Genomic DNA, 27,653 nt, shown 5'->3' with positions numbered 1-27,653 from the left:
TGATTACTGTGTATTTCAAGTAGCAATGCCAAATATGAGTCCACCATATTGAAGTCTTGTCGGCTAAACACTGCCATTTCACCTACCGCTTGTAGTTGTGTGCTGTATTGGGCTAATGGCTGTTGTCCATTACAGAGGAATCCGATTGACGAGTAGAGGTTATTCCTGGAGACGAGCCTGCTTTTCATGGGCATATATTATGCGACCTTACCTGTTCATCAGTGTGGGATTGATTTACTTGTGTGCTTAAGCCTAAACTAGTATTGGTAGTTTGAATACTTCCATTTTGCTCTAGAGATTTCTTGTTCCACATAGCTCTATATTGGCAGTTTCTTGAAGAGTGCCTTGAGGCTGAGTGCCTTCCCTCTATTTCTACTATCTTTGCAGTGAGAATGGCGAGATAGTATCCTAGTTGCTAGTTGGAGTATTCAGTTCTCTTCTGCATTAGAATCGCAAAAGATGGGTAGGCTAGACAATATTGATCATATACCTAGCAACTGAAGGAATCACTTCGAGCAAATTTAACTTAAAAAGCAAGACCTGTAGATGGTTGGTTGCTAATTCAGTTCAGACTGGTGTTCTGAACGGTACTCAACAGTCAGGGCACATAACATTAATACAATTTGGTAAAAATTCACATGCCAAATAGATTCTAAATAAATTATAAACTAGTTACTGTTTGGCGTTGATGATGTGCTTGTCTGCCGAAATGGAAACTAATGCTATTGAAGCGCCAGAAGTGTCACTATTGTAGCCTGCAACTAGCTGATGGTAACTTCGATTTCAATAGCTTAGAACCTCTAGTTCAAGTTGAGTGGTTCCCAATTCAAGGGCTCCGTGAGAAGGCAAATGGGGGTTCGTGATTACCTTGATGAAGTTGGGGGAAAAACGAAAAGCGATCTTTTTACTTTCATTTCTCTGTTCCACCACACGAGTATAAACAGTACCACTATGTATTAAGATATATTGATGATGCTGCCTACAGTGCGCACATTGAACTTACACAACAATACTACCTCTGCCACAACCCATGTCGATTGTAGTCAAATCATGATTGCCTCGCACTAAAAACATCTGGCCCTCTTCCCCTAATTTAAAGGTATTTCTTTATTTCAGTATTATGTCAATTGCTTGTTCAATTTTATGCCAATGGTGCATACGACTTTTGTTCGCTCGAAGCACAATTTGACACATCGAGTAGCATAATTGCAATAGTCAATAGTATGTTAATTGAGTTTCTGCCAAAATTTAGGCAGGGATCCGCAGAAATAATAATTTGTATAAAGAGGTGCGTGACGACAAAAAGGTTGGAAACCCACTGCTGTAGTTGATAATAATGTAGGCCTGTGAATGTGATGATTTATGAATTAATCCACAGCAAGTTTGTCTTACTTACCGTATCATATTTTTCAGGTTTAAACCTTTTCAAACAATAACTTCAATACCTGTGTTATGGAAGGAGGGAAAATTCCCTCTTACAGGATATCTGTTGAGATCTTTTCTTTCTCGACATCACACGGCCTCCCGAAGGCTGCCTCGGATTAATTCGAGCCGGTGACGGGGGCGGCAATGCTATCATCTGTCCGTAGCCAATCTGCAGTACATGTGATGTCACACATACCAGGACATGATGGCGTGCCTCGGCAGGACCACAATTCTGTTCCAGTATTCCCACTACGTATTATCACCTGCCGCGAAGCAACAGGCCAACCCAACGCTGCCACTGAGCCCGTGTTAATTCATCCTGCAAGCCAAAACTTGGCCGGTCTTGCAGGACCGCTTATATGGAGTGCATGTAAGTAGAATATTGCTAAAATATCATTTCCAAGTTCTAGTACACAGTCCTATCCACCTTCTTTTGCTTTTAGTACCAGCTGCATACGCTCCACCGGTGCAGGAGGCAAAAAACCTTGTCAATCAGATACCCGTTTCTAGCCTTACGGAAACTGCCCACAGGCCCGCACAGAATAGATTGTCACAACCGCTGCCCCGCGCAGAGTATTCAGATATCCAGAAATCCAACACTTCGGGTATGATATATGATTTTATTGTCTGATATCTACGTACCGCAGCAAAGTAGCTTATTGCATTATAGCCTATATTACCTTTTTTCTAAAAAAACTGGACGTAAATTGAGATAACTTGGATGCTATGAAGTTAAGCCGGGTGTTAGACTGAATCTATGTGCTTCTTCTTTTTTCAGTTCCGGTGAGGTCGGTCCCAGTAGGACACGTGCCGCCAGCTCCACCGTCACATGGTCTGTTTCCTGTCCCAGAAAGCATAGTTAGTCCATCGAGGTCACAGCAGTTAGGTTTGTTTTCATCGAAAAACCGTTATCCTTTTGCACATGACACTAACGTTACATTTCACTTTAGGACATCCAATAATTCGTCGGAATCAATCCCATCCTATTTTGGAGAAGAGACAAATGACGTCGCCTGTCCCTGGGCTGGCAGGTCGGCAAACATCCAGGTCCAGGCCGTCATCGTCCATGAGTATGTCTGGTTTACCGGAGAAGCGAAAAAAGAAAAGAACCTCAGACCCTGTTTCGAGTGCGGCATTCCCATCTTCTGCACTGCGATGGGTGCGAAACGCTTTTCTTGATGTCAAGTATTTATTGCTTTTCTCTGCCCGGCTCTGCCCGAAGGGCTCAGATTTACTCTCGGCCAAGACAGATTCTTGTTGCTTATAGCCCCTGTTAAAGGTTCCGTAGAACAAGTGCCTCTTAGTGGCAGTTTCTCATTAATCTAGGTCAATGTTTTTATGTCAACCCGATATAATGTTATTTTTTGTTGTCTAGCACAGTGCTCTTCACCCTTTATTAGTTTGATGAACCCTTAAATTTGCTGAGACCAACTCATGCACTGGTGCACACTGTTAAGTGTTCACTCATGGCACGCACGTATGAATATAGCATATATAATTGACAACGACATTGGAGAGCATAATAGACGAATATGTAATGAGTTTTGTGAAGTATACTGATCTGGTCTTGATGCTCTATCCCTAAACCCAAAGGCCCTGGTTAACAGCCTATAGAATTTATAGCGGTGCTAGTATACTGCTTTACATAGGCCACAATTGCGCATACGAGCAGCCAATGAATATTTTTTTCTGCACAATGGCATTTCTGTTATGATGGCGGGTAGCGCTCTTCTGCGTACAGCAATGCCTAGTCAGTAGTCTTCGCATTGCGTTTTTTCACAAATGTATGAAATATATTTTGCCTTTGTGAAATTGAGAGGTTTCCAATATTTTTCAGCCCAATCTGGAAAGATGCAAAGGGTTCATGGTATTGGCCAGAAGAGGCGACACATACCGAAGGGCGAAATTTGTCAAAGTAAGAATCGACGGACAGGTAAGATCACAATTTGTCGATGGTATTATGTTTCGATTCAACTCGCACACGTAATATGATTCAGGTTGGTGTGCTGTTTGAGGGCGACAAAGAAAAAGCCGTAAACTTCTTCATGGAACCGGAAAAAACTGATCATGTAGGGCTCGCCTCACTTGAGTTTCCAATATCTCTGGGCTTATCAGTATTCCAATAACTTTGCTGTGTTTTTAATCCTCACAAATCATTGTTGTATACATATATCCTAATAATCCGCTATTGTTACCTGTTAAATTGATCCAATGACTTATGGAGATGTGGTAGCTTGTGGCCTTTGATGAATTCTTTCTCAATAGGAATAATGCTTTCTGATTCAGACTGATAACAAAGGCCATAGATTTCTTCTATGTATTTAGCGTGATCCAAAGATAATACTTTGAGGCGACGGTAATAGGTGTCGTGTTCTGATTCTTAACAAGCTTGCGGTATAGTCTTTCAGTTGTTATTTCGAATTGTCCTCTTCAGGTATCGTTCTGTGGCATTTCCTCTATTTCTATATTCCTGTCACAAAGTCGTTATGGTATTTTCCGAGTAGCCCCGTTATTATCAGTCTAGTTATGCCTGTGACATTGTCTCGTAATCATTTCGTGTTCTTATTGTTAAGATAATTGCGGACTTCGCCATTCCGAAAGATGTCATCATTCAACCTGGAAGTAAAGTCCTTTGCAAAGTCCACCCCGATTCCACCATATATAAAGTTGGATCCGTTCAAAATTACAAGTATGCGATCAGAGAATTATTCCTGCAGTCACCTCACCGGAAATCAAAGTCACTCCTTATGCACGCACACATTTTGAAGAGTTTGTCCAGTAGACAGAAAATCTGTGTGTAATGGTGCAATTGAATATACCGGTACAGCCAACTTGACAGTATGCTAGTCGGTCAATCTGTGAATTCTAATCAGATTCATAGAAAAGGATCTTTTGTTTGAACATTGGGGGACAATTTCGTTTTCACTTTCAGCGAAGATTCTTGGTCTTACTCCCTGCTAATGGAGGACGACCAAAAGGAGTCAAACGTCCACAGAGATAGCATCCGCAGAATGATTGCACCTTGGAACATGCAAAACTTACCCTCGCCCCCTCCCAGGTTGGTTTTAGACATGTTAGCAATTTGTATTTGTGTGCGATTAGTTGCAGGTTGCCAGATAATATGGAGACCTACCATAGATGCGTAAATGAAAATGTACCTCATTACATAGGTAATACAGTACCGTGCTATAGAATACTGTGTCACTGTGTTAATGCTTTGTTTTTAACACTGTTAACACATGATTTTGACGTAAAACAAAAAGATTATGAAGAACAGTTCATGCTAATCAGTTTGACCTTTGCTGTGACCTCTGCTGTAAAATCATGCAGGTAATAGTGTTGACACTAGTTCCAAGTCCTGATTTCCTATTAGTCTTTGGTATTGACGCGGGACCATGCTGAATTGACAACACGCCACTGAGAGCATATATATGCTGTTAACTACTTTCCCGTTGGCAATACCTCGTTTCCTTAGTCACATGCAAGCTTGCTAGAATATTTGTACTATGACGATGCGAAAGCTGCTACGGCGACAGTTTGTAATCGCGTGGCTTCCTATAGAAACTGTCAATCCGCGGTTATTGCGGATTGGCGTGTCTCGCAATGTTCATTCCAATACTATTAAAAGTCACTACTAATACTATAGGTTTACTTGTGCGTCATCCTATAGAAACCATGGCTACGAATTGGCATGTCCTCAGATGTTCAGCTCGCTATATCTTTGACTTGTGACTTTGACTCGATTTTACTACTTCCGCTTCGGCACAGACAAGACGGAGATTCGGACTGGGACTCCGACAGCCGCACTGCCAATTCTGATGACGAGGCCACGGAGACGGCGTCGGAATCTGATTCTGAGAATAACACAAGCGTCAGCAGAGACGGCTTCACCGAGCAAAGTAGATCGTTGCCGCGATCTCGCAGGAATATCAGCGGCGAACTGAGACAGTACGGCGGTTCCTATTCTTTCGATCACGGGTAGGATGTTGAGGTGGTGGTGCCATGTCCAGTTGGGTTTTCATTTTAAGTTATTCAGGCACGACGTGTCGTACTATGATCGATCCAGGCATCCGAGCGGCACAAGTGACATCAGCATACCCAGCCCGGAGGTGAGTGCGTTGATTATTGGGACTGTGAAGAAATATTTCTAGCGATAGGCCTATATCTCCGTTGGTAGTGTATCGATGTTTGCCTTAGCGGTTTGGTCAAAAACTACCGCCAGCTTAGCAAAACTTGACACTATTACTACATACACAACTAGTTATAGACTTGCTGTACTCTGGAGGATATGTCTCCATAATTTTCCGCTTACACTGTTCCCTGACAGGCTCGCGGATTGTCGGAAGAATTGTCAATATTCTAAACTAGGTTTTAGGTTGGTGATTGCAATTTTTGATCCCTCGATTTTTCCTGACAGTACTCTGTAAACGATAACTTTATTGGCATGTTCGAAACGGTTTTTGTGATTGACCGAGTGACCTCCAGTGTCGATGTTTGTTGCTGCCTAATCTTATGACGATTTCTGGCCATTTTAAGTAATAACAGGATCGCATCGAGATCACTATCATCGTGTATAGTTTGTTAAAACCAGAGGCGCTCAGTAACAGAGTACTTCTACTTTAGAGACTTTATGGGTTTCGCCTGATTGCACTACTTAGTGGTTATGATTCTAGGCTACTATATAATAGTACTACTGGAATATTGCAATCAAACACTCGAAACTTAGCTGTCAGCCCACAGGAACCTAGAGAAAACACTGTTATTTTGAAAATTTTGTACACCAAAAAATCTTCATTTTGGCCAATATCTCCCAGAACGCTGTAGCTAGGTATAAGCCAGTGCGTGTATGAAAGTACTTCTGGAGTATTTCAATCTAACACTTGAAACTTAGCCGTCATCCCACAGAAACCTAACAGTTTTCAGTTTTTTAGGCAAGGTAAGGCTAGAATACTTACTTTTTTACCTTTTACTTGCTCTTTAGTAGAAATTTGTGATGTTACTTCTACTTCTACTTGAGTGGCAACTGTCACAATTTCCGGTTAATGTTTAGACCGCCAGGACCGGTCGGCCGTCGTCTTCAAAGGCGCTGCTGTCCTCGCCGCGTACCTCCTCGGTCTCGCGTCCAAATTCGGCCTTAAGCGAACGCAGCGTGAGCCGGTGCTCGTCCCGGTCTGTCACGCCGGTGACAGCCGGGCAGCAGAAGTACAAGAAAAACGAGATCGTCACGATGGCGAACGGGGTGCGCAAGAAATACAACGGGAAGCAATGGCGGAAACTCTGTTGTCGGGGCGACTGCATGAAGGAGTCTCAAAAGCGGGGGCTGTGCTCGCGGCACCAGTCATTGCAGTCTAGGACCGTGCCGTCCACCTCGGTCGAGGAGGCGGTCCGTGGCAGGCCCGAGTCGGCCAGGACGGTGTCGGCGACCGACTCGCCCATTAGACTGGGTCCAATCAGCAGGGGCTGCAGCTCGTCACTGCAGAGACTTTATTCGCCAACAAGGGTTGCGAAGACCCAGAGGCATTTTTCACCGCCTCTGGCGTCAACTGCGGTGCGTAACAGACCGGTCACTGCGACGGATGAACATGAAGCCGCCAAGAGCCTAGTGAAATTAGGTATGCTTTTAATTAAAGGGGCACCGCACACTAACTATAATGTAGTGCTAAATTGAAGATAAGATTGAAATATTGTTTGGCAGCAACTATTTTCCTCAGAAAGCCAATGTACTCAAACTCCCGGTAAAAAGATTTACATAAGCGTTACTTTCCTCTCTAACTTATCTCTGTGGTGTCATGGCTCTTTGTGAAAATTCTGGTGTGCAGTTTTAGATCGAAAACTGTCTTACTGCAACGCCTTACTGCGACTAAACCGTAGTGGTATTGTAAGACACAGCTCAATAATAGTATCGGCTGACAACTATCTCAAATTCCTTGCTTAATCTCATCCGAAGTGATGCGTGCCAGAACTTTCGCAATTGATTATTACACCAAAGAGATGAAGTAGAGAGAATGTAACACTCGGCGAAAATCTTGTACATGCAAATTGAATACAGTGACTTTCTGGGGAAAAAGGTTGCTTTGATCTTTAATTCTGAAACCGCGTCATATTTAGAACGTAGTGCCCGTTAAATCTGAAATCTTGCGTTTTTCTCAACTCTACAAATTTTTCGCAGCCTGCAGCCCGATAGACAAACCCCACTCTGGGGCGAGTCCGGTGGTGCGTGGCGACGCCGTGACCACGCCCAGCCCGCGGCCGCTCGCAAGTGCCGGGCGTCCCCACTCGTTCACGCCTATCCAGTCCCTGACGAGCACGCCCGTGCTGGGTGGATTTACAGTGCCGGGAGCCGCGTGGCCGTCCGCCGTGACCAGCGGCGCTACCCCAACAAAAGCGTGGGTCTTGGAAAAGGCGAAGCCGGGGGAAATGCCGTCACCACAACATCCGAGGCACGTTTGTTCTTGTTGGGGTTGAGCAGTCTGTTCACTTTGTTACCGACTCGATGCATTTTCCATATGCTTACCCGTACTCTTTTAATCTTTAAACACGCAGACTCCAGTGCCGGCTAGTAATATTTTCTTGATAGAACCCCAACTCTGACATTCCTGACTCTGAGTAAATCGACTAAGGGGGCAAGAAAACTTTATTACTTCGGCAACTGCAACAGCATCTTCTATTTTCTGATTATTTTCTTCATAGAACTCCCACTGCTACATTCCTGTAAATCTACTAAATATATAGTTATTATATTTTTACTTAATACCTATTTTTTGAATTCAAAAGAAATTGTGCTGGCAGAAAGAAACTACGAGAAAAATGTGATATCTTCCGCAACTGCAATGGTTATTTGAAATTATTTGGTCCGATTTTGGAGTAACATTGATTCCACGGCTTCAGCCCTGATTCTTTCCCAGTGCCATTTTTAGATACTACTCGATGTATTTTTTTTAGGGCCGGCAATCAGATCAACCCCACGTTCGGGCAAAGCCTGTTCAAGTCCCAGTTGACGGGCGCGACGAGGCACCTGGCGTCGATGTACCACGGCGCGGTGAAACCGGACACGAAAAACGATGCCGGAGATTCCGGGGTCGAAAGCATCGGTGGGTGAACTGTAACAATGCATGAAATGTGTTTGTAACGCAGGGTCCTTTGTAGGACACACCCCGACTCCGTCCACGCCCGGGATTAACTCAAGGCCGCCGAGTCCGAGCGTGTTCGTGAGTCCGTCGTCGGGCCGCATTCAACATTCGAGCCTTGTACATTCCACAGGAGATCAAGCACGAAACGACCGGACGCAGTCGCACGTCATATCGCCGCCGACGATCATTTCCAACCCGACCGCGTTTTTGCCAGACAGGACGATGCGACTTGCCCCGGGGCACGTGGTCTCGCAGCCGCCCCGATATGGTGTAATCCCTGCTGCTGTGTCTGAGACGTTACTGGGGGCAGCTCCTAGGGTGATACACCAGCGGGGGCCTACTAAAATCGTGATACCGACCCCGCACCACGCGGCCACTTCGTCCGCCGTGAACATGTCCCAACATCTGTCCCTGCCGAACGCCAGGCTGATCGGCAGTACCGTCAGTACCGGGAGGGAGCGGGTGTCGGCTTTTCGGGGGGCCGGGGAGAATCGTCGTGGCGATGACCGCAGTAGGCGCGAGCCACGTTCGGAAGACGTAGACCTGTCGAGGGTCAGGAGTAATTCGTCGTCGACGACAGTGTCGGCACGGTCGAACTCGAGGACCAGTACCCCTGCGAATGAGATCGAAGACAAACCCCAACTCCGGACTGCGACCCAGTCCGACCCGTTTCGGGATTACGGACAGTCAGATCTGGCGGGGCAGGTGTTTCCGAACCCTGCGTTTCTGACCCGCTCGCCTCTAGTGCAACAAGGTAATGCGGCCGCGATGGCGTCTGTGCTTCAGGGAATGTATCCATATTCCGGGGCCTACCCCGGGCCGGTCCTTGTATCGGGTGCAGTGACAGGCACCACGTTGGCTTCGGTTGTCGGCTCGAGTAATACCGCCAATTTGTCGACACCCGTCCCGATGTTATCTCAACCTGCCCCAGACCGGCCTTATTTTTATCCCAACATGCCGTCTATCATATTGGTCGATCCGGGCCAGTACGAGAGCTTGACTCAACAGCAGAACGCCGGAGCTACCGTGCATACAAATGAACGGCAGGTATGCTGCCCGGTGTTTTTTGCTCCGGTCCTGGAACATTATTCGTTTGATTGTGTGCGCAGGTGACGCACGCGGAGGCTGAAACCACGGGACAGTATGTCACGTACAGGGAATCGGTTCAACGGGGCAGTCAGCGGCAACGGAGTACGTCGTCGGAAAAAGCGAAATCTGATATAAAAGGAAGAGAAACGACTGCGAAAAACGAAACAGCGAACCGGGAAGCATTGGCGTCAAAGGTAGCATTGGAAGCGATCAAGTTGTTGAGTAGCATATCAAGTTGTTGAGTAGCATATCTCCAGTTACAGGTTGAATGATAACCTATTGATTTCCTACCGCCCTGCTTCGGTGGAGGTCCTTCGTTGAATATTGAGATAATCTCGTTTTCACAGTGTTGTCTAACTTGATTAGAAAGCCAAAGCAGTTTTCAACTGCGTAGCGAGGTCGAGTGTGTGACATGCTGCTGTGATTCCGGTTGAATGCGTATTGGTTGGTTGAGGCTGTGGGTGGTCTTCACCTCTGCCTCTCCCTCTAGTCTTGACTGACGCTCGTCAGGAGTAATTTTCAGCATCTAGTAGAGAATTGAAAAGAACATAGTTTATCAACAATCGTATCACCAAATATGAAAATGAAAATTAAGGTTATTGAAAATAATTGGGCCTATTTCTATATGAACATGTTATTCGATTGTATGTTGAAGTTCTGTACCTCCAAGAGACACTTGTCTTTCAATATCTTCTTGCTATGATGATTTCACCAAAACTCCTTAGATGCGTAACTTCTGTCGACACTGTAGCACATGGAACTTTTCTTAGCTTTTCATGGCTCTGGTGACTTCTCGATACTTCTTACAGTAGTTTAAGCATGGGCTTTGGGCAGTATGCGGAAATGCTGAAATTTACGTATTTATGTAGGAGTCTGCGGATGAACCCGCTCCCGTTTACCAATGGCATCAACTTCTTCCTTATCTCGGTCACTTCCCGGACGCCGAAAGTTCGGAGGTCGCCGACACCAACGTGCCCGTGCAGGACCCGAATAGGCGGTCGTCCAACGATCCGGATATAAATAATAACGTGCCTGATGAGACGCTTTCCACTAGTTGCTCCTCAAATACCACTTCGAGGTGAGTCACTTCATGTTTCAGTCACCGTTTGAAATAGATGCAGATGCTTTTCTTCATTTCGACCTTTCACGAATTTGAAACAACTATATTTTTGGATTCTTTGTTCATTTTCCTATGTGTTAAGCCTCAGATTTTTAATTGTTGCTGTTTCGAGCCCTGAATAACCAACGAACCTTGCAAAATACGCTTGGTAATCAATATGTTTCTTCGATAAAATAAACGTTTGTGTGAAGTGCGTGTATTAGAATAAAGGTGAGTGTGAAGGGCGTATATTTTCGTAACTTGAAAACATTGCAAGACTCTAGCGCACCCCGATTAAAATATATGTGTTTCAGGCTAGAAAATAGGACGGGTGAATTATCGAACGCTCAAAGCAATCGCTCTTCCGATGGGTTGTCTAGATCGGGTACTGGCGATAATGTCGAGGTCGTGCATCGGTACAGCGCGGACAGCGATAGAGAGGTTGCCGTCGGTAACCACGACGAGGACGACGTGTGAGTTTTCGGGTCTAGTGCGCTTTCTCATTCGCAACGGTACAACCATCACCAAGCGGTGTACCAAATGAATACCTCAAAATTTACAAATTTTTCACGTGTTGATCAAAGGTGTCCTCCATGAAAGAGAGTTGAGCAAAATTTCGGTAATCTAATTGTGAAATGTTTCTATGCTCTCATAGTAGATATAATCGAATTTCTGATTTTCTTGAAAATGTTACAGCACCTAACTTGACTTTGGTTGCATTTCTATCTAATTTCGGAATTGAATTAAATCTCCAAGTTTTTGCGAATTCAGCAATTCTAATTCTAATCTAACTTTAAAAATGTGAATGCTTTCTAGATGCCTCGCTATGGTATTAACTATGGGCACGCCATAAATTTTGACGTCTTCGAAGGGAACTGTGATTGGCGATGGTCGTGTTGTCGTAGATAAAAAACAGTACACTAGACATGAGTATGCCTCGCGCTTTGTTTTGGCAGGTTCTAATTATCGCAACGCCTTTCAGATTTTTACCCACTGTGAGCCGACAGGCTAATATTGATAACGTGACCGCAATGCCTCGCCAAGAGATGGATCTGTCGTCAAGGTCTGTGAGCGAAAGTGAATCGATAGCAACGCCGCCCACCCCTGTCGCTAGTTACACGTCGCCACCCAAAAAGCGTTCGCACTCCACGGACGTCAGTCACAAGGACGATAAAGGAACAAAAAGAGTGAGTGTGCTCTTTTTTGTTCCGGCCAACATCGCCGGTCTGACCCACAGGTGTTTGTGCAGGCAAAGGGGGCATACGACAGTAAAACCCCGGGGCACATTGCCGACGAAGATCACATCCGGAGACCCATGAACGCGTTTATGATCTTCAGCAAACGTCACAGAGCGCTGGTGCATCAGTACCACCCCAACCAGGACAACAGGACCGTTAGCAAGATATTGGGCGAGTGGTGGTACGCGCTGCAGCCCGCCGAAAAAAAGGAATATCACGACTTGGCTTTTCAGGTGCGTGGTTAACTTTTGTGTGTGTGATTGCCGTTCGGCTGTCTCGGATGGTAGTGTCCTACATTGGCTTGGAAACGAATGATTGGGTTACTTCGTTTTTTTCTATTTGTGAAAAGGTAGTTTATTGCACTATTTCGACTGACTTGCCGAATGCGCGAAATTTGATAGAATTGGTATCAATCGAAAGCTACCGCGGTGCTGATTATGAAAATATAAATTTTATTCTGCTTGTACTCCTATAACCCCCAAAACGATATTTTTGAGTAGTGGTCAATCCGCTGCATTATGACATAGTGCGTGTCATTGTTATGTTCAACAGATGCTTATTTTCCCAAGTGCTACCGGCATTATTTTCTGTACAATATTATGAAAGGTAATTATGTGAACATAGCAATTCGCTTTAAGTATGTACTTGAATACTCTACTCGCAATTAAATCTGCCAATTTCTCGTTTTTGTTATTGTTCCGTTTAGTAATTTGCCTTCGTTACTGAAACTATTCGGTTGGATGCACGTTGAGCAAGTGGAAGTTATGTATTAGTGAAATGATTATATCGTCGACATTTGTAGTTATCTTGTAAATCTCTACTCTACGCTCGCTTCATTATATGTCAAGTCACTTTTTATCTACGGTATCAATGTTTGATCGCACCCAGCGTGTATATTAGGGCTCTTCAAAAATGACCTTTTTTCTCAAATCGTACTGGTTACTTGATAAAATTGTTAGGTTACCTAATTCAAGTTTACACACGAAATTTGGTTCAATTCCAGCCAGCTTTGCTACAGGAGAAGAAAGTTTCTATTTGTTATATAAAAATAAATAATAAAGAATTTGAAAATTTTCTGTTACCCCATGAAAGTGTTAGGCTGCCTATAGAAACGATGCTCACCAAATTTGGTTCAATTCCAACCAGTGGAAGCGGAGTTATTGCCGTCGAAAAATTTGGATTTGAATAAAATAGTATTTACGGTGAGCACAACTATAAAAAATAAACAAAGAATCGGTCACCGTAAATACTATTTTATTCAAATCCAAATTTTTCGACGGCAATAACTGCGCTTCCACTGGTTGGAATTGAACCAAATTTGGTGAGCATCGTTTCTATAGGCAGCCTAACACTTTCTTCATTGGGTGAACAGAACATTTTCAAATTTTTTATCATTTATTTTTATGTAATAAATAGAAACTCTCTTCTGTAGCAAAGCGGTTACTTGCTGGAATTGAACCAAATTTTGTATGTAGGCTTAAATTAGGTAACCTAACAATTGAGTAGCCAGTACGATTTGAGAAAAAAGTCATTTTTGAAGAGCCCTAGTGTATATATTGTGGACTATTTTATGCATAGCAGGCTTGGCAAATCCAAGTCTTTGTGTGGTCGATGAACCATTCGATATATTGAAACCGTGCGTCCAATCCAGGTCAAGGAAGCCCACTTCAAGGCACACCCCGACTTTAAATGGTGCAGCAAGGACCGGAAAAAATCCACCGGTCGGTCCCGTAAGACTTCCGAATCGTCTGCGAGCTCAGTCGACTCTGCCGCACCCAGACACCCAGGTCTCACCTCATCCATGCCGAGCCCGCGTTCCAGGCATGACTTGCACCCGCTTTCGCCGGGGTCTCCGGTTGGACAAGCCGTCCCCCGATCCGCAATTGCGCAAGATCAGCCGCCATGGCTCGAAGGCGGCCGTTCTGAAATCGATGTGAATACCGGGGCAATCCGAGCAGGAGATAGGATAACAACCGTGGTACGGGGCCTGCCGCACGAGTTTCTGAAGCCATCCGAAATGCTGGGGACGAGATCAAGGACCCCGTCTTTGGAATGTAGGGAGAAGGTGAGCTTTCTTTCCTGTTGCATTGCACGCCGAAGTCTACTTGTCGAGAGCACGAGAGTAGACTGCATATCAGGATTGTAATGACTCGAGTCGCGATTTTTTGGTGACTTGACTTGACTCGACTTGTACTCGAGTCATTGTGCACGACTCAAACCAAGTCATATGACTCGAGACTAGGACGGCCAAGACAGACATTTTATTGTAAATTCAAAGACAGTGAAGTCAACGCATTATTGGTATTTCGTCTGTCAGTCCTGATACTTGTGAAATAGGGCCAGAAACTGTTAATAATACTGAAGAAAATTGTTCAATTATGAATGCGATCCATTCTATATCAGTCAAGCAGAGTTGAAAAAAGTGGTTCGGACCAGATATAACTGAAAACTTAGCAGTGAGCATAATGACTTAGACTCGGACTCGAGTCAAAACTATAAAACTGAGATTGACTTGTGGCTCGGAACCTTATGACTTGGTGACAACCCTGGTGTGTGTTTACTACTTACTCTCATAAGTAGTCAAGTGGTCAGCGTTGCTACTCGAGTAGAAGTAGCAATTTCCAAGATGTGTTAAAACTACTTTCAGTGGAAGGTCTGATAAGTAGGCCTACTCCAGTTGGTAGATATTAAAGTAGATTTGCTTGCGGGGTCACAAGCTTTTATCAGGTTGGCCTAATTAGAGTTGGCTACTTTTGAAATTGCGAGATGTGTTTTTGGCGATTAACGCAAAATGACACTACAAATAAGTGCAGAGTCTTCGATGCGGAGGCTAATTTTATCTGTGCTTACGGTAATTGCACCCGTAAAAGTGATGCATTGGACCTCTCACTTTCCGCAGGCTATCCCGGATTCCGATATATCTGACGATGAACCAGACGGCAGGCGGCGACGCCACGTTAATTCAAGCACACGAAATCAAGTATGTCGTTACTCCTTGTATTTGTGTCGATACTTTGTCAAACATTAGCGCAACTTAACAGGTCGGTACCGATACGAAATGCAAAAGACCGAAGCCTATTAAACCAGTTGCCGGGACTGCCAGTCCAATTTTGAGCGTATCAGTAGGAAAAAGCCCAAGTCCGTTTCATCCGACCGGGAAGGTTTTCAAGTCCTTGTCGCCAAGACCCAACAGCGCCAACGTGCCGGGGGCCACCCCGAAAGACGCACATGTTCCACCGCAAGTTTTTTCCATGTCGACCACCGGTCCGGATACTGTATTTTCACCGGAGGAGTCCGTTAGCAAGCCGGGCAATCTCGATTCCGGAGTGCTGTTGGAAAAAGACGGCGTGCGTTACCTTGCACATCATCACGCTTTAGCGACGCCCGCACCCGCAGTGCAGATACCTACGAGCAACATCGTCATCGTGCCTCTGCACAACGGGCAGATATCCAGCAATGTGCAGCCGATATTGACGACGAAGCCGCTTGAACCGTTGACGCAACAACTCGAAAGGAACCGGCGTTACGGCGGCGCGCAAAATTTAGCGGCACCCCTCGAACAGGCTGTTGTATCTGCGCGTGTATCGGAGGTACGTTAAAGTAGGACTCTATGGCAGCGGCACTGCGCTCTAAATAATATTGACGAAATGAAATTAAAGATAAAGTCGTGAAAAGTTTTGGCAGCAACCATTTTCCTCGGAAAGCCACCTTTTTCAAACTGAAGGTAAAAGATTTTCAAGAGTGTGACTTTCCACTCCATCTTATCAAGGTCACATGTATTCGTTTCTTAACCCTTCGCCTAACGCAGTGGTCGGCAACTGCAGGACTGCTCGCACACTTATCATAGGTCAGCTCAAGTTCACTGATAAGAATTGAAAGAGAATTAATTTAGTCTCTTTAATTGAAATATCCTTCCTTCCTGTGCTCCCTTTACTGTACGGGGTGAAATCAATTTTTAACATTGAACATTGAGTGAATAGTAATTTCATTTTGAAACCGGCCCTTGAAGCGAAAAAGGTTGCCGAACCCTGGCTTAATTAACGTACTCCTGAATAACCGTAACTGTTATTTATGGTTTGTATGACACACTTCCTTGGTAAAAAAGCGTGACCCCTATCCTACAGAGATGACCTAGAGGGGAAGGCAACAATCGTGTAAATCTTTTACCCACTGTTTGAACATGGTGGCTTTCTGGCGAAAATGATTTTTCACGCTATTATTATTATTATCATTAATTTGAGAACAAATCATAGTTAGAGCGCAGTGCACCTTCAAGGGGTCCATGAAAGGACAATGTTTGAACTACGACCGTAAACTGCGAAACCGTATTTGCAAGATCTTTCCTATGTATTTCAACCCATGCCCATTTGCACTCCTGCCGTTGATGATGACCTTTTTTAGTCGAATATACCAGATAGCAATGAGTTCGTGATTGGGTTACAGTAGTGAATTTTTAGTTTATTTTTAGTCATCAGCTTCTCAAATATAGCGTATAGGCTTCTCAAGAATTTTTGGTTATCAATGACAACCCTGGTTTTGCATCTCAAAAATTTTATTTCGTACTAGGTCGCATAATACGGGTGTGCCCACCACAAAACCACCATATTTAGGGGCTTGAGCTCATGAAAGTTTAACTGTTTTTTGTTTTGCCCACAGCATCGAGTGTCGACGCCATCCGCAAACTATGTTAGCATGATGTCGTCTGTGGCAACGGCCACTTCAGCCCTGTACGGTTATGCGTCTGATGCTGTCTCGGGGTTGCCCCAGCGCATCGTGGGTCCGTCGCTTCTCGAAGGTGGTTGTTACGATCTGCGTCAACGTCAAGCAGTATTTTTCAAAGTAGTTTTTTTCCTGTGCAGACATGCGACTGCCCGTGCCACTGCCGATACCGGTCACCCCGTCGTTGCCGATGATGATGTCGTCGGGTTCTGTTGCGAGCAGGGTCAATGCCTCCGATACGACGGATGGTAGCAACGCTGCAGCGATGTCGACCACCATTCCGAGTTCCCAGTCTTTTAACATGTGAGCGATGATTCGTTTTTATCTCTTTGAAGATAATGTAATTTATGCGATTGAATACTAAATAGCTCGTATACACGAATCTAAAAACGACAGTACATTGAACATTTAGTTTGCCTCGATTATTCGAATTTTTATGCTGTTAAATGTCGTAATTGCTGACGTCTGTTAATTCACAAAGCTCTTTTGAATTCTCTACTAGTTGCTGACGATTAACCCTGACGAGTGTCGGCTGAAAATATTTTCAAGATTTTTTCAATATGAATATATTACTCGATCATATCTTGAAGTTATTTTTTTCACGCCTTTGGCATCGTTTTTTTCAAGGGTGAGAAGAAAGACATTGGGATTCCCGGGCCTCGAATACCCAGGCACGACTTCGTCTCCAACCACGCGCAGCACGCACCACGGATATAGCCCAGCCATGGCGGACCGGCCCATACACCGACGCGGTCATTCTAACCCGGCCCCCGCACCGTTTCTGTCTACCACGTTTGCAGAGGCGTACCCAATTTCGCGGCCCGCGCCGGTCAACCACCACCGCAGTGCATCGACGCCACACTACATTGTAACTACCGAGACCTTGCCCGGTCCTGCGAATGTCAAACCCGTGAAAACGCCTGCCGGGGCATATTACGCGACCGTGCCTTCGCATTTGGCGCCGAGATTGACAGATGGCCCCTCCCCTCCGATGGACCCCCCTGCCGGGGAGAAAACGGATTCCAAAAGTCGGACTCGCGAAGGGAACGTGTCCACTATCTTGTCGGTGCCCCGGAATTTAGCGGTCAACGGCGTACCGTTTCAGACGCCCGTCCACCCGCACTCGTATACGGTGACGAGTGAGTTTTTTTCGTCGTGGCCGTCGTCCTGCCACGTGTTGATTGAGTTTTGTGTTCTAGCAAACGTGTCCGTGACACAGCCGCGTAGTGTCCAGCGCGTGCATCCCGGCGTGCCGATTAGAGTAAGGGCGTCGGTCGCTGCCGTGCCCATCGTGACGTCCGAATCTTTTGCCAAAAGCACCGGGCATTTTACTACTAAGGATGTGAGTATGGTTCTCTTGAACGCACATCTTCACATTATCATTGTTATTGACTCTAGACCAGTGGTTCTCAACCTTTTTTTGACACGCCCCCCTTTTTGATAGTGAAAAATATCGCGCCCCCCTTATCCCAGTTGGATTTTGTGATATGACGATGCTAGCAACCCCAACAGATTGTTTGGTGGTATAGTCGGTTATGAATACTGATGAGAGAATAAAAAATATAAAATTGGGTCTATATAGAGAGAAACACGCCTGCATTGGAGGTAAATCGCGTAGAGCGAGAACAATTTTTTCAGGTGACCGCTTCTTCACGCCCTCCTTCGGATGTTTCGCGCCCCCCAGGTTGAGAACCCCTGCTCTAGGCAATGTCAACATACCGAATCAGACTGCAGGAACTGGCTGGAGGAGTTTTGTAGATTATAACAGTGCAATGTGCAGCCCTGTAAACGTACGCTCTATTGTTCCGTCATGCTTCGGGGATGGTGTTCTTGTACGGAAATATAATTGAATGCACGAGTATCGAATATTTTATGTTGAAATCCACTGGAGCAACGAAGTATGTGTACCCAACATGTCTTACCAAGGCCGGCATAAACTTGCGCTTATAATTCCCGGTTTGAACCTTCAATCGACTTTCGTTCAGACTTTAACGACATGTTCCGTCAACACGACGCATATCCAAGCGCTATCGACGACTGCCAAAGTGCTTCCTACCACCATGTCCGGTTCCTCGCCTGAAACCGAGAAAGAACCGATTCTTGCGCTGAAGAGTACAGATGGAGCAAAGGTAGCTTGCGAAATGTTTCTATGCTCTACTGAACTTTATTCAATTTTCTGTGCAGCTATAATTCTTGTTCAAATCTAATTTGTTAAAAACTGTATCTAAAATTTTAATTTTAGTCGAATTTGTAAAAATACTGAAGCTATAATTCTAATTCTGCAATCAAATTTGGAAAAGCTGAATTTCCAACTAACAAAGGCCGGGGGGCAAAGTATTCAGTGCCGTAACTCGTGTAGAAGTAGAATTGACACCTCGAATTTATACTTTTTTAGTAGAAAATGAATGTCCGAAAAATACTAAAGTAAGCAGTTTCATGATGTCGATTTGGATGCTTTTCGCTGCTGATCGTGGGCAGCTACTTTAGCATGCTGCATCTGACTAGAATAGCTGATGGCACCACGAACAGGTGCAGCTTTGGAGAATATATTATAGTGTGTACTTAATTCGGTTACTGTGAAACTTGCTATTTTCACAGGTTCTTGTGACAATTTCGCTCACATGATGCAAACATATCCCTAAACTTCTTTCTACTTTACAAAATAGAGCAGTATGTTACCTAAAAACTGGAGTAGAAATTGAAGTATTCTAGACAACATGACCATTCGACTAACCACCGAACCGGAATGCTTTTCTGAGACTAGATTTTGAGCATTCCCTTATTTACATGTACTCAGCACCGACTCTGCATTTCCGCTGCTTTTGCGAGCAAGCTACCTTCAACTTGGCGTTTGTTTCAGGACGGCGCTTCTACCGTGCAAAGCTGCGTTCTGAAGCTGGATCCCGTTCCTAACAAGTTTCTGTCAAGAAGAAAGAAGAGCTTGCTTCATTCCACGTCGGAAGGCGATTTTTCCGAAGAAACCGAAAGGCGAGTCTAACAGTGCTCGTACGTGTATTTATATTAGGAATGTAGAACCCAACCGATAACATCTAGCTGATCACACTTTCAGAGAAAAATCGGTATCGACCGTTAGAGGTAAAAAATATCGGCAATTTTTGTGCCGTCATAGGTAGTCCCAGAATATGTGAATAAGAATAATGATATTTCTTATATTTTACAGAGGCTCAGATGTAGCCTTTCTAGTCAATGTCATGTCCAAATATAGCAATGGCTTTAAAGCCGTTGAAATAAGCGTTCCGAAGTTTCTGATATCGGTGAAGATCCTAGTCTTGTCGGCTTCAAATCCGACTTTAGTCGTAACGGATGATATATATTTGATCAGGGCTGAAAACGAAAGAGATGTCTCGCAGTACAGCGACAACGTGCAGGTAATATGACGTAGAATACAGCTCTGGCGTCGTAAATTTCACGGATTATTTCTGCAGGTTTCGATGCCGTCGCCTGGCGCTGCCCAAACTGTCCGGAAAGCCAAGATGAAAGAATTGGACAAAGACAGGGACAGGCGAGTCTTGAACCTTTTTCGATAATAATCGGACGGTGCTCTTAAACGCCGGTGTTATTACACAGGATCTTGGATCAAGTCAATTTCAAAGAGCAATTCAGCCAGCTGCCTCGGTTCAACCCGCAGCTGGTGCCGGCTCCTGGAACGCCGAAAGAACTGCCGACCACGCCCGACGTGGTTTTGCAAAGCTACAGGAAGAGGAGGAAGATGTCTGCCGGTAAGCTTTGCGTCCGAGTGTGGTTTTGTAATGATTCGACAAGAGTAGTGTGACTCTATTTTTTCGGGCAACGGAAAATTTAAGCTTTCTTCTCGAGAGTAATTACGTATCAATGAAAAATATGGTTTCAATACTCTATTTCCATCTCTCTTGGCTTGGTTCAGCATCGAAAACATGTATCACAGATATATTGCTACGAATATTCACAGAATCAGTTTTCCGACCATCTCAATGGTCACAAAGGACTACGAAATAGTTTTGGTCCAGAAATATGGGGAAATTGTCTTGTAGGACTTGTTTTGAGTACCGGCAATAACTACTTTAACCGATTGGCACCGGCTGCAATTTTCGAAAAATTTTACTTCAATTTTCAAAATCGAACAACTGTACCTTAATGGGATTCGAGCACGGTAAACAAGGTAGCGTTGGATTCAGAACTTCAACGCGGATCCGATTGCGCCACTCAAATCATTTCGAGCTCTGTGTCTGGCCACTTATATCAAGAGCAAGCCGAGAATTCGTTGATGAGAAACGTATTACATTTACTGTACTCTTTATAAACCTTAACATGCATATCTGGTGACATAGGCATCTTGTGAACCAAATCGGCGAGGATATTAGGATCACGGAGATGCCTCAGTCGATCTAATACGCCCTAATATTGTCATTATCCAATAGATACAATACTGACGGTTCGCACAATAAACACGCACCAGGCCGCCGAGTGTGAGTCATCGGCGAGTGACGCGTGTGTACGTGTATTTATTAGGTAGCGTTAGTTCCAGGGCATTTACAAAGCTTATAGAGCACGTAAATGGGTCACTTTAGTATTGATAAACGGAGTTTTTCGAGACCTAACCATAAGGACAAACCACAAACGCATATCATTACTGCTACGCAAGGTTTATGACGTTAGTTGGTAGCACTTCATACAAACATGATACACTCGTCAGGGGTAATCGTCAGCAACTAGTAGAGAATTGGAAAGAACATTGTATATCAACAATCGTATCACAAAATATGACGTCACCAGCATGAAATTTCGAATGAGAGAGCGTTCAATAATTATTAGCTGTTAGTCCGATGTTGATATAATCTTATGGGCATGTACTCTCCACGGAAACAATCTAAGAATGTCTACTACCGATAAAATTCAGGATATATCACATTATGTTATGGATATTCGTCCCTGCGTTTGACACTAGTGTGGTAGTCTGCAGGAATTTTCTTCACGATTTTCAGAAGCGGCCTTGGGGTGACAGAGGCATAACTAATGTTGTTTAGTTTGGCCTTGAAGGTGGAGATTGACTAGTTCTATTGAAAGAGACAATCCGCAAATGCCTTTCATTACTAAAACGTAAGATATATATCGTTATACGATAGTTTTTTGTATATCCAAGTGCACACTTTTGCGTAGCTATATGCGCTAAGTAATATTGTATTTATTCCGAATTATACTTGACTATATTAGCCATTATTTAGAATCGTATAGGCATCAACTATTCACAGACACAATCTATGAAGGTATATCACTATTAGAACTCTATACATATCCCGTTATGTGACCAGTATTCATCCCATCTGCTTGAAGCTGGTACGGTAGGCTGCGAGAATTCTCTTCCCGATTTTCAAATGCAACCTTGAGTGGTGCAGACATAACTAGTATAGATGTTTTAGCAAGAAAATCAAATGCTGACAGGCGCTATTCATAGTAACAAACTACAACAACTGGCTATGACGAATAAACCAAATATACGACAGGTTATATGACGGGTATCGGGAACGCGCGTGTTCGCAAAATGATGCGGTCGGCGGATATCTTTGTCACGCGGCCTATCACATCGATTTTGAACACCTTATATGTAACTAATATCAGATATGAAGATATGTGTGGACTTGTATGGACACTAGCTTTTCACAGAAAGAAACAACTATGCTCTAGGACGGCTAGAACAAAACATACAGCACGTTATGTGAGAGTGGTCAATGAAGCGCGCGTTGCCGAGACAGTGTATTTTGCAACATATTTATCTACGGTATTTGATATCCGATTACGACGTCTTAGATGTAATATATATCAAATAATATCGTATCAATGAACTTGCACAAACAATATCTATCCGCAGAAATGAACAGCAACGACCACGATTAGAACGGGATATATAGTGGTTCTATTACAGTACGCTTCCCTCGTACCGGCAATGGGTAAAAATACCCACGCCGGCGCCAAACGGTTAACCGCCTCTGATTATGCCCATCGCTACTTTTCTCCTCTGCGTTTGAGTAACTCCTGCCTACGATTAACGAGGATTCTTTACATAGAATCGCCGCTGACGCCCACGTCCCCGCATGTCAAGCGTCGCAGCAGGAAGAAGCAACTGGGAATGGGTGCCGAGACCCCGTGCTCTGCGAATTCGCTTCCGAGCTCTTCCACGAACACCCCGACGTCGACATCGGAAGACGTGTTCACTTTCGATCACGGCGATGTCGCGTTGCGCAAGGGTGAGTTGAATTTTCGTATTCTCAGTGCAGCGATAGAGCGGTTGGTCTTAACCTTTTTGTTAATGCGGACCAGTAAAGTTTTTTGTGTGGTTGTGTGGATGCGACAAAATTTAGGTAGCTGATGACCAATGTCCCCTTTAAGCTGCGCACGTGCGCAAATGCGCAGTGATGACACGGTCTCTGCACAGAGAAAATCTAAGTTGCGCACAAAGAATCCGAAGTGATGACCTTTTTTTTAGTCGTTACGCACTGTTGTCCAAGGGCCTGCGCAGTGAGTTGGTGAGTGTGTGCAGACTGTTCAAAAATTAGAGGGAACATTGCTGATGACTAAAAAAAAGAGTCCTGACTTTCGCCTAGCCCTCGTCTCGGCCTGATTACTGGTCACAGTGCAATTGTTAGTGTTTGTATCGTCCGCACAGGTATTGTGACCTTAAGTGAGCACAGAAAATAGTAGGGATGGTGTGAACGTGAGGTTCACGTTCGTGTTCTGTGTGTGAACCTCGGAAAATTTGAGGTTCGCGTTCACAACAGAACCTTGGTAGGTTCTGCACTGTGAACCTTTTTCATATATTGCAATTTTCACTTCATTCTAACATCTTTGGTTCAAATCTATTGACTTTCAACTGCGGGCCACTCTATGCACGGGGCTGGCAGCATAAACATTCAACACTAAACGAGCATGCCCTTGACAATCTCAAAAATTTACTTGTATTGTTACAAAAGTTTGCTCGAAATATCCAGCCTTCCTTTTGTGCATATTTAGTGTCTCTGTGCTGTGAGCTTGACCGCAATCACATGACATCAAGAGCGAAATACACTGTATTTTGTCAGCAAATGATCCTTATTCAACCAATCAATGAGATTGATATCGTCTTCTGATGTAAAAATAGAGCAGGCGTACGGGGTCAATCTTGATTACATATGTATACGGTATCATAAAAACCAAATCCGTGCGACTGGGGTGTTGGCTATACTGCTGTATAACTTGTTAATCGGTAGCAAGTATATAAACCCATTTTACACTCTGCTCAATATCCATGTGGCAATACTCAGACACCGAATACATTGTCCGATCAGGTCGAAATTGTTGGCAAAGCGACGCAAGATACTGATTTTATGGGATTATTATATCATTTGATTGCCCCAGTTGATACATTTGGCGACCTTTCAAACGTCAATATGTACTTAAGTACTGAGCTATTATGTGGCCCCGAGTCGTCGCTCGGTATCGTGTACAGTAGATTAATATAGGCAATCACCTAATTGAAATATGGGGTTTAAATTAGCAATATGACGTCACGTGACGTCATGAGGTTCACGTTCGTGTTCACACAGAACCTTTCAAAAAGGTTCACGTTCACACGAACCTGAACCTTTCAGAGGTTCACACCATCCCTAGAAAATAGACAAAATAAAGACATCTCGTGAATAAGGTCAATGTAGTTCTATAGTGATTGTATCAACACTGACATTTGTTGGACCCCATAACACTAGTCTTTGAACCCCAGGTAACCCCGGTTTCTCGTTCGTCTATTACCTGATGGCAGCACGGTTCATTGCTTTATACTTGCAGACGATTCCGACGCCTCCGAACCGCCCGATTCCCGCGGTGGGTCTCTTCGTCGTACGCTCGATCAGAGACGTTCGCTCGTATTGAAACTGTTTGAGGAACACGGCTTTTTTCCATCCAGTAAGTAGGGCGTGATCTAGTTGCTATTTCTGCGTACGTGCGATAATTTATGGGCTGAGATGTCGCCGGTTGTTTTTCTGTCCTAAAGATAGTACGTTTATATATAACGATGGTTTATTTCTGTATCGAGTAAATAGTTATTCTTAAAATAACCATGTCACACGTTTTCCCAGAGGTGAAATACATGCCTAAGGCATAGAAATCATGTGACATCAGTAAACGTGAAAGCGATATCGATCAATATCGAGACACTTCTTGGTTTCTGTTGTGGGATGGCTCTGTCCAGCGTAATTGTAAACGCATAATTCGCCTATCATCTGGTTTGCCTAAACCTGTTTGCTGGTTAGCAATCCCAATTGTGATATCCAATATTTATGAAAATGTGCAGTAACTTGGTGCAGTGGTTCTCAACCGCCAGTCTGTTAACCAGCGCCGGTCCACGTCAACTTTCCAGTTGGTCTGCCCAATTCAGTTCAATTCAATTGTATTCTCAATCGAAAAATGCTGGGAGGTTGGAGGCCAATTAAAAAAATGAAACGCCAAATTTTTAACTGATTTATAATATAATTTTGAATGCTTCTGGCTTCTTCCCGTGTCACGATGCTGCAAGTTTTGTACCAAGCCGTTAAAAAGTAGCCTACAACTCGGTAAGGGCCAATAAAATATGTGAATGCTGTTTCAACGAAATGTGCAGATCTTTTTGAGTTGCTATTTTGTCGTAATCAAATGTGGGGAGTTGTTTTGCCTTCTGAAGTTCACCGGTCCGCAAAATTTGCTTTGAAATTTGACTGGCGCGCAATCTGAAAATGGGGAGAGCCTTTTAGTCTAGGGTGTAGGGTAAGCTCTACCGTAGTCCCGTCCCAAGTAAATGTCGTCATAGCAACAGAGCTGTACAAATATTCCGTTGCTGTCCCACCGATTTTTACAGGACGCCGCACTTTGACTATGTGTAGCACACATCTCATATTCATCTAGGTGTTACGGACAGCAATCCTGTGTAGGGATTGTGTAGATGCCTAAGATTCAGAATTTTGTCCCCAAATCGCGGCATTCAAGGATTGAAAGCGTCTTAAACGTATCCCGATAGAGCTCCGCTAACCGGCCCGGTCATATTCAGATCAAATCACCGCAGAGTTCCAAACGCTCCATTCCGAATTGTTCCCGTCGAAAAGCATGCTGCAGCTGAAAATTCGAGAGGTTAGACTTCTAAGCGCTTTCTGAAGTAATCGGAATACAACCGAAATAATCTATTTCGAATACCGCGCAGGTACGACAAAAAATGATGCAGTGCCAGGAGGAAGAGAAGAAAAAACTCACCACCTCGTCGGGAACGGCCGTGTCCGCGAACTTATCGTACGCCAATTGAGGAAGCGAATCTGTTCTGTTATGTCGATTAGAGGCGGTTCAAGTTTCATTTTGTAAATACTGTCGTCGGCGCTTTTATTGATATTTAGCTAGACCCAGTACATGGCCAAATGCGATCCCGCGGAAGGAGCGTCTTTATTCGAACGAGTGCCTGCTGTCGCGAGGTCAGGCCTGAGCGCACAATGTCGTCCGCTTAGCATAAGCGCGTTTTTTAAAGAGATATTTTCCGTTAACGTGCGCCTTCTTTTCCTATGCCTTTTTGCATTTTATCGGTCACGCGATCCCCGCTTAACTTTCCTCGCAAACTTACAAAAGTTCCATAGCTCTTCATTTTACGTTCGTTTTCTAGTTTTTGATCGTGCGTCAAGCGTTGACATGCGTGCCGTGGTCATTTTTCTCTGTCGGTCGTTATTTCGTTGGCGATATTGCGTTCTCTGCCTGTGATTCCTTGCGGACTTCAGTATTAAGTGTGGCCGTCTAGGATAATGTTCTCCGTTACGATGCTGACTGTTTTGGTGTTTACTTTCCCGCGTGATGATCCAGCGCTAATGCTGGCAACTTCTGTGCTTTCTGTACAACACGACTGTGTGTTCTTGTATATAGCATTCGTTCTCTTGAACTCTCTGCCCCTTTTATTACGGGTTTGAAAACAAAAAAAGCTTCCCTTACTCTGTCGGTGAAATGTTATTTTGCACGCTCGTTACGAGCATAGCACTTGCGCGGTGACTGTCTTGAGAAATATGTCTGTGTTTTGTGTTGCGTAAGCTTCTTCGAATGTCTGTCTGCTAGGCGCACCATAGCGGCTCGCGCTGAAATTACGAGTCTGTGCGTGGAACTTGTCGGTATTTATGAAATGTAATGTTCTTCAACACGTTTTGGGGTTTCAGGTTTTTGACAAAGCGCATTATATATATCGGTAATCAGTCCATAATAAAATAAAATTACCGACTCTTTCGGCAGCCGTCTAATTGGCACCGTGGCCGATCGCGTGTGCCTGGTGTCGGCCGACGGTTTGCACAAAACGCAATGTACATATTATTAATTCATCCTATTCTTTCCGATTGGTTAAATTGAAGAATTGATGTGGGTTACAGAATGGAGTATATAATACTGCCAGATGTCATCTTTATGGTTTACCCTCGTATGTTGCGGTGAACCCGTGTTTTGAAGTTTTCTGGAAACATTCTACATCCGATTTGTATTGTTGTAGTGTATACATAGCTCTGCAAATAAATGAATATTCATCTCAATCTGAGTGTCGTTGTGATCGATTTGTGTGCAGTGCCGCTACCAGTTTATGATCGTCATATTTACCAGTGCCACCATAGCACAGTGGCTGCACCAGGTGCAGTGTAGAGTTCGACCGATATTGATTTTTACAGGCCGATATCGATATATCGGCACACTCACAGGGCCGATATTAATATGGAAGGACCAGAGAACCATTTCATCAAAAATATTATATATTAGGCAAGATGGCACTTGTTCAGGCCACAGAAAGCTGAACAACAAACGAGAAAAATGAAATTGAAAAGAATAATTGCTTAATTGTGCACATTCGTTGAAAATTGGGATAACCCAAAAAGCAAAACATGATACAGAATGGCAGATCAGTTCAGAAAAGGTAGATTGTAATGCAGGAAGCATAGTTTCTTT

At 44.2% G+C, this 27,653-nt stretch overlaps 1 protein-coding gene across 2 annotated transcripts; it reads left to right on the top strand.

Annotated features, from left to right (window-relative positions):
• Positions 1-27,247, top strand: LOC145450928 (protein capicua homolog). Of its 2 annotated transcripts, none has more exons than XM_080329418.1 (35): positions 1-1,795; positions 1,869-2,030; positions 2,204-2,311; positions 2,376-2,584; positions 3,263-3,358; positions 3,423-3,494; positions 3,999-4,114; positions 4,358-4,483; positions 5,194-5,403; positions 5,462-5,534; positions 6,476-7,037; positions 7,595-7,865; positions 8,368-8,516; positions 8,686-9,602; positions 9,665-9,838; positions 10,514-10,722; positions 11,058-11,216; positions 11,726-11,930; positions 11,993-12,214; positions 13,633-14,046; positions 14,881-14,961; positions 15,023-15,571; positions 16,638-16,776; positions 16,841-17,003; positions 17,328-17,839; positions 17,900-18,042; positions 18,686-18,829; positions 19,561-19,688; positions 20,044-20,089; positions 20,147-20,223; positions 20,289-20,440; positions 22,763-22,942; positions 24,516-24,632; positions 25,750-25,829; positions 25,900-27,247. In XM_080329418.1, the coding sequence occupies exons 1-35, from the start codon at positions 1,570-1,572 to the stop codon at positions 25,996-25,998; spliced, it is 7,290 nt and encodes a 2,429-aa protein (XP_080185544.1). In that variant the 5' UTR covers positions 1-1,569; the 3' UTR covers positions 25,999-27,247. The 2 variants fall into 2 exon arrangements, with proteins under 2 accessions (XP_080185544.1, XP_080185543.1); XM_080329417.1 differs by having other exon boundaries at positions 3-1,795; positions 8,572-9,602.
• The last annotated feature ends 406 nt before the right edge of the window (positions 27,248-27,653 follow it).

Source organism: Botryllus schlosseri, chromosome 11, assembly GCF_051294905.1.
Source record: "Botryllus schlosseri isolate E-star chromosome 11, Bs_hap1, whole genome shotgun sequence".
NCBI lineage: Eukaryota > Metazoa > Chordata > Ascidiacea > Stolidobranchia > Styelidae > Botryllus > Botryllus schlosseri.
Note: the sequence above shows the minus strand (reverse complement) of the source record. Positions and strands in the feature narration are given on the sequence as shown.

Bases quoted from the DNA above. Each gene is read 5' to 3' on its own strand.
- LOC145450928 (XM_080329417.1), top strand. From the start codon at position 1,570: ATGCTATCATCTGTCCGTAGCCAATCTGCAGTACATGTGATGTCACAC. The intron at 8,517-8,571 runs GTGGGTGAACTG...GGTCCTTTGTAG, and splicing joins TTCCGGGGTCGAAAGCATCG to GACACACCCCGACTCCGTCC. The intron at 19,689-20,043 runs GCGAGTCTAACA...ATATTTGATCAG, and splicing joins TTTTCCGAAGAAACCGAAAG to GGCTGAAAACGAAAGAGATG.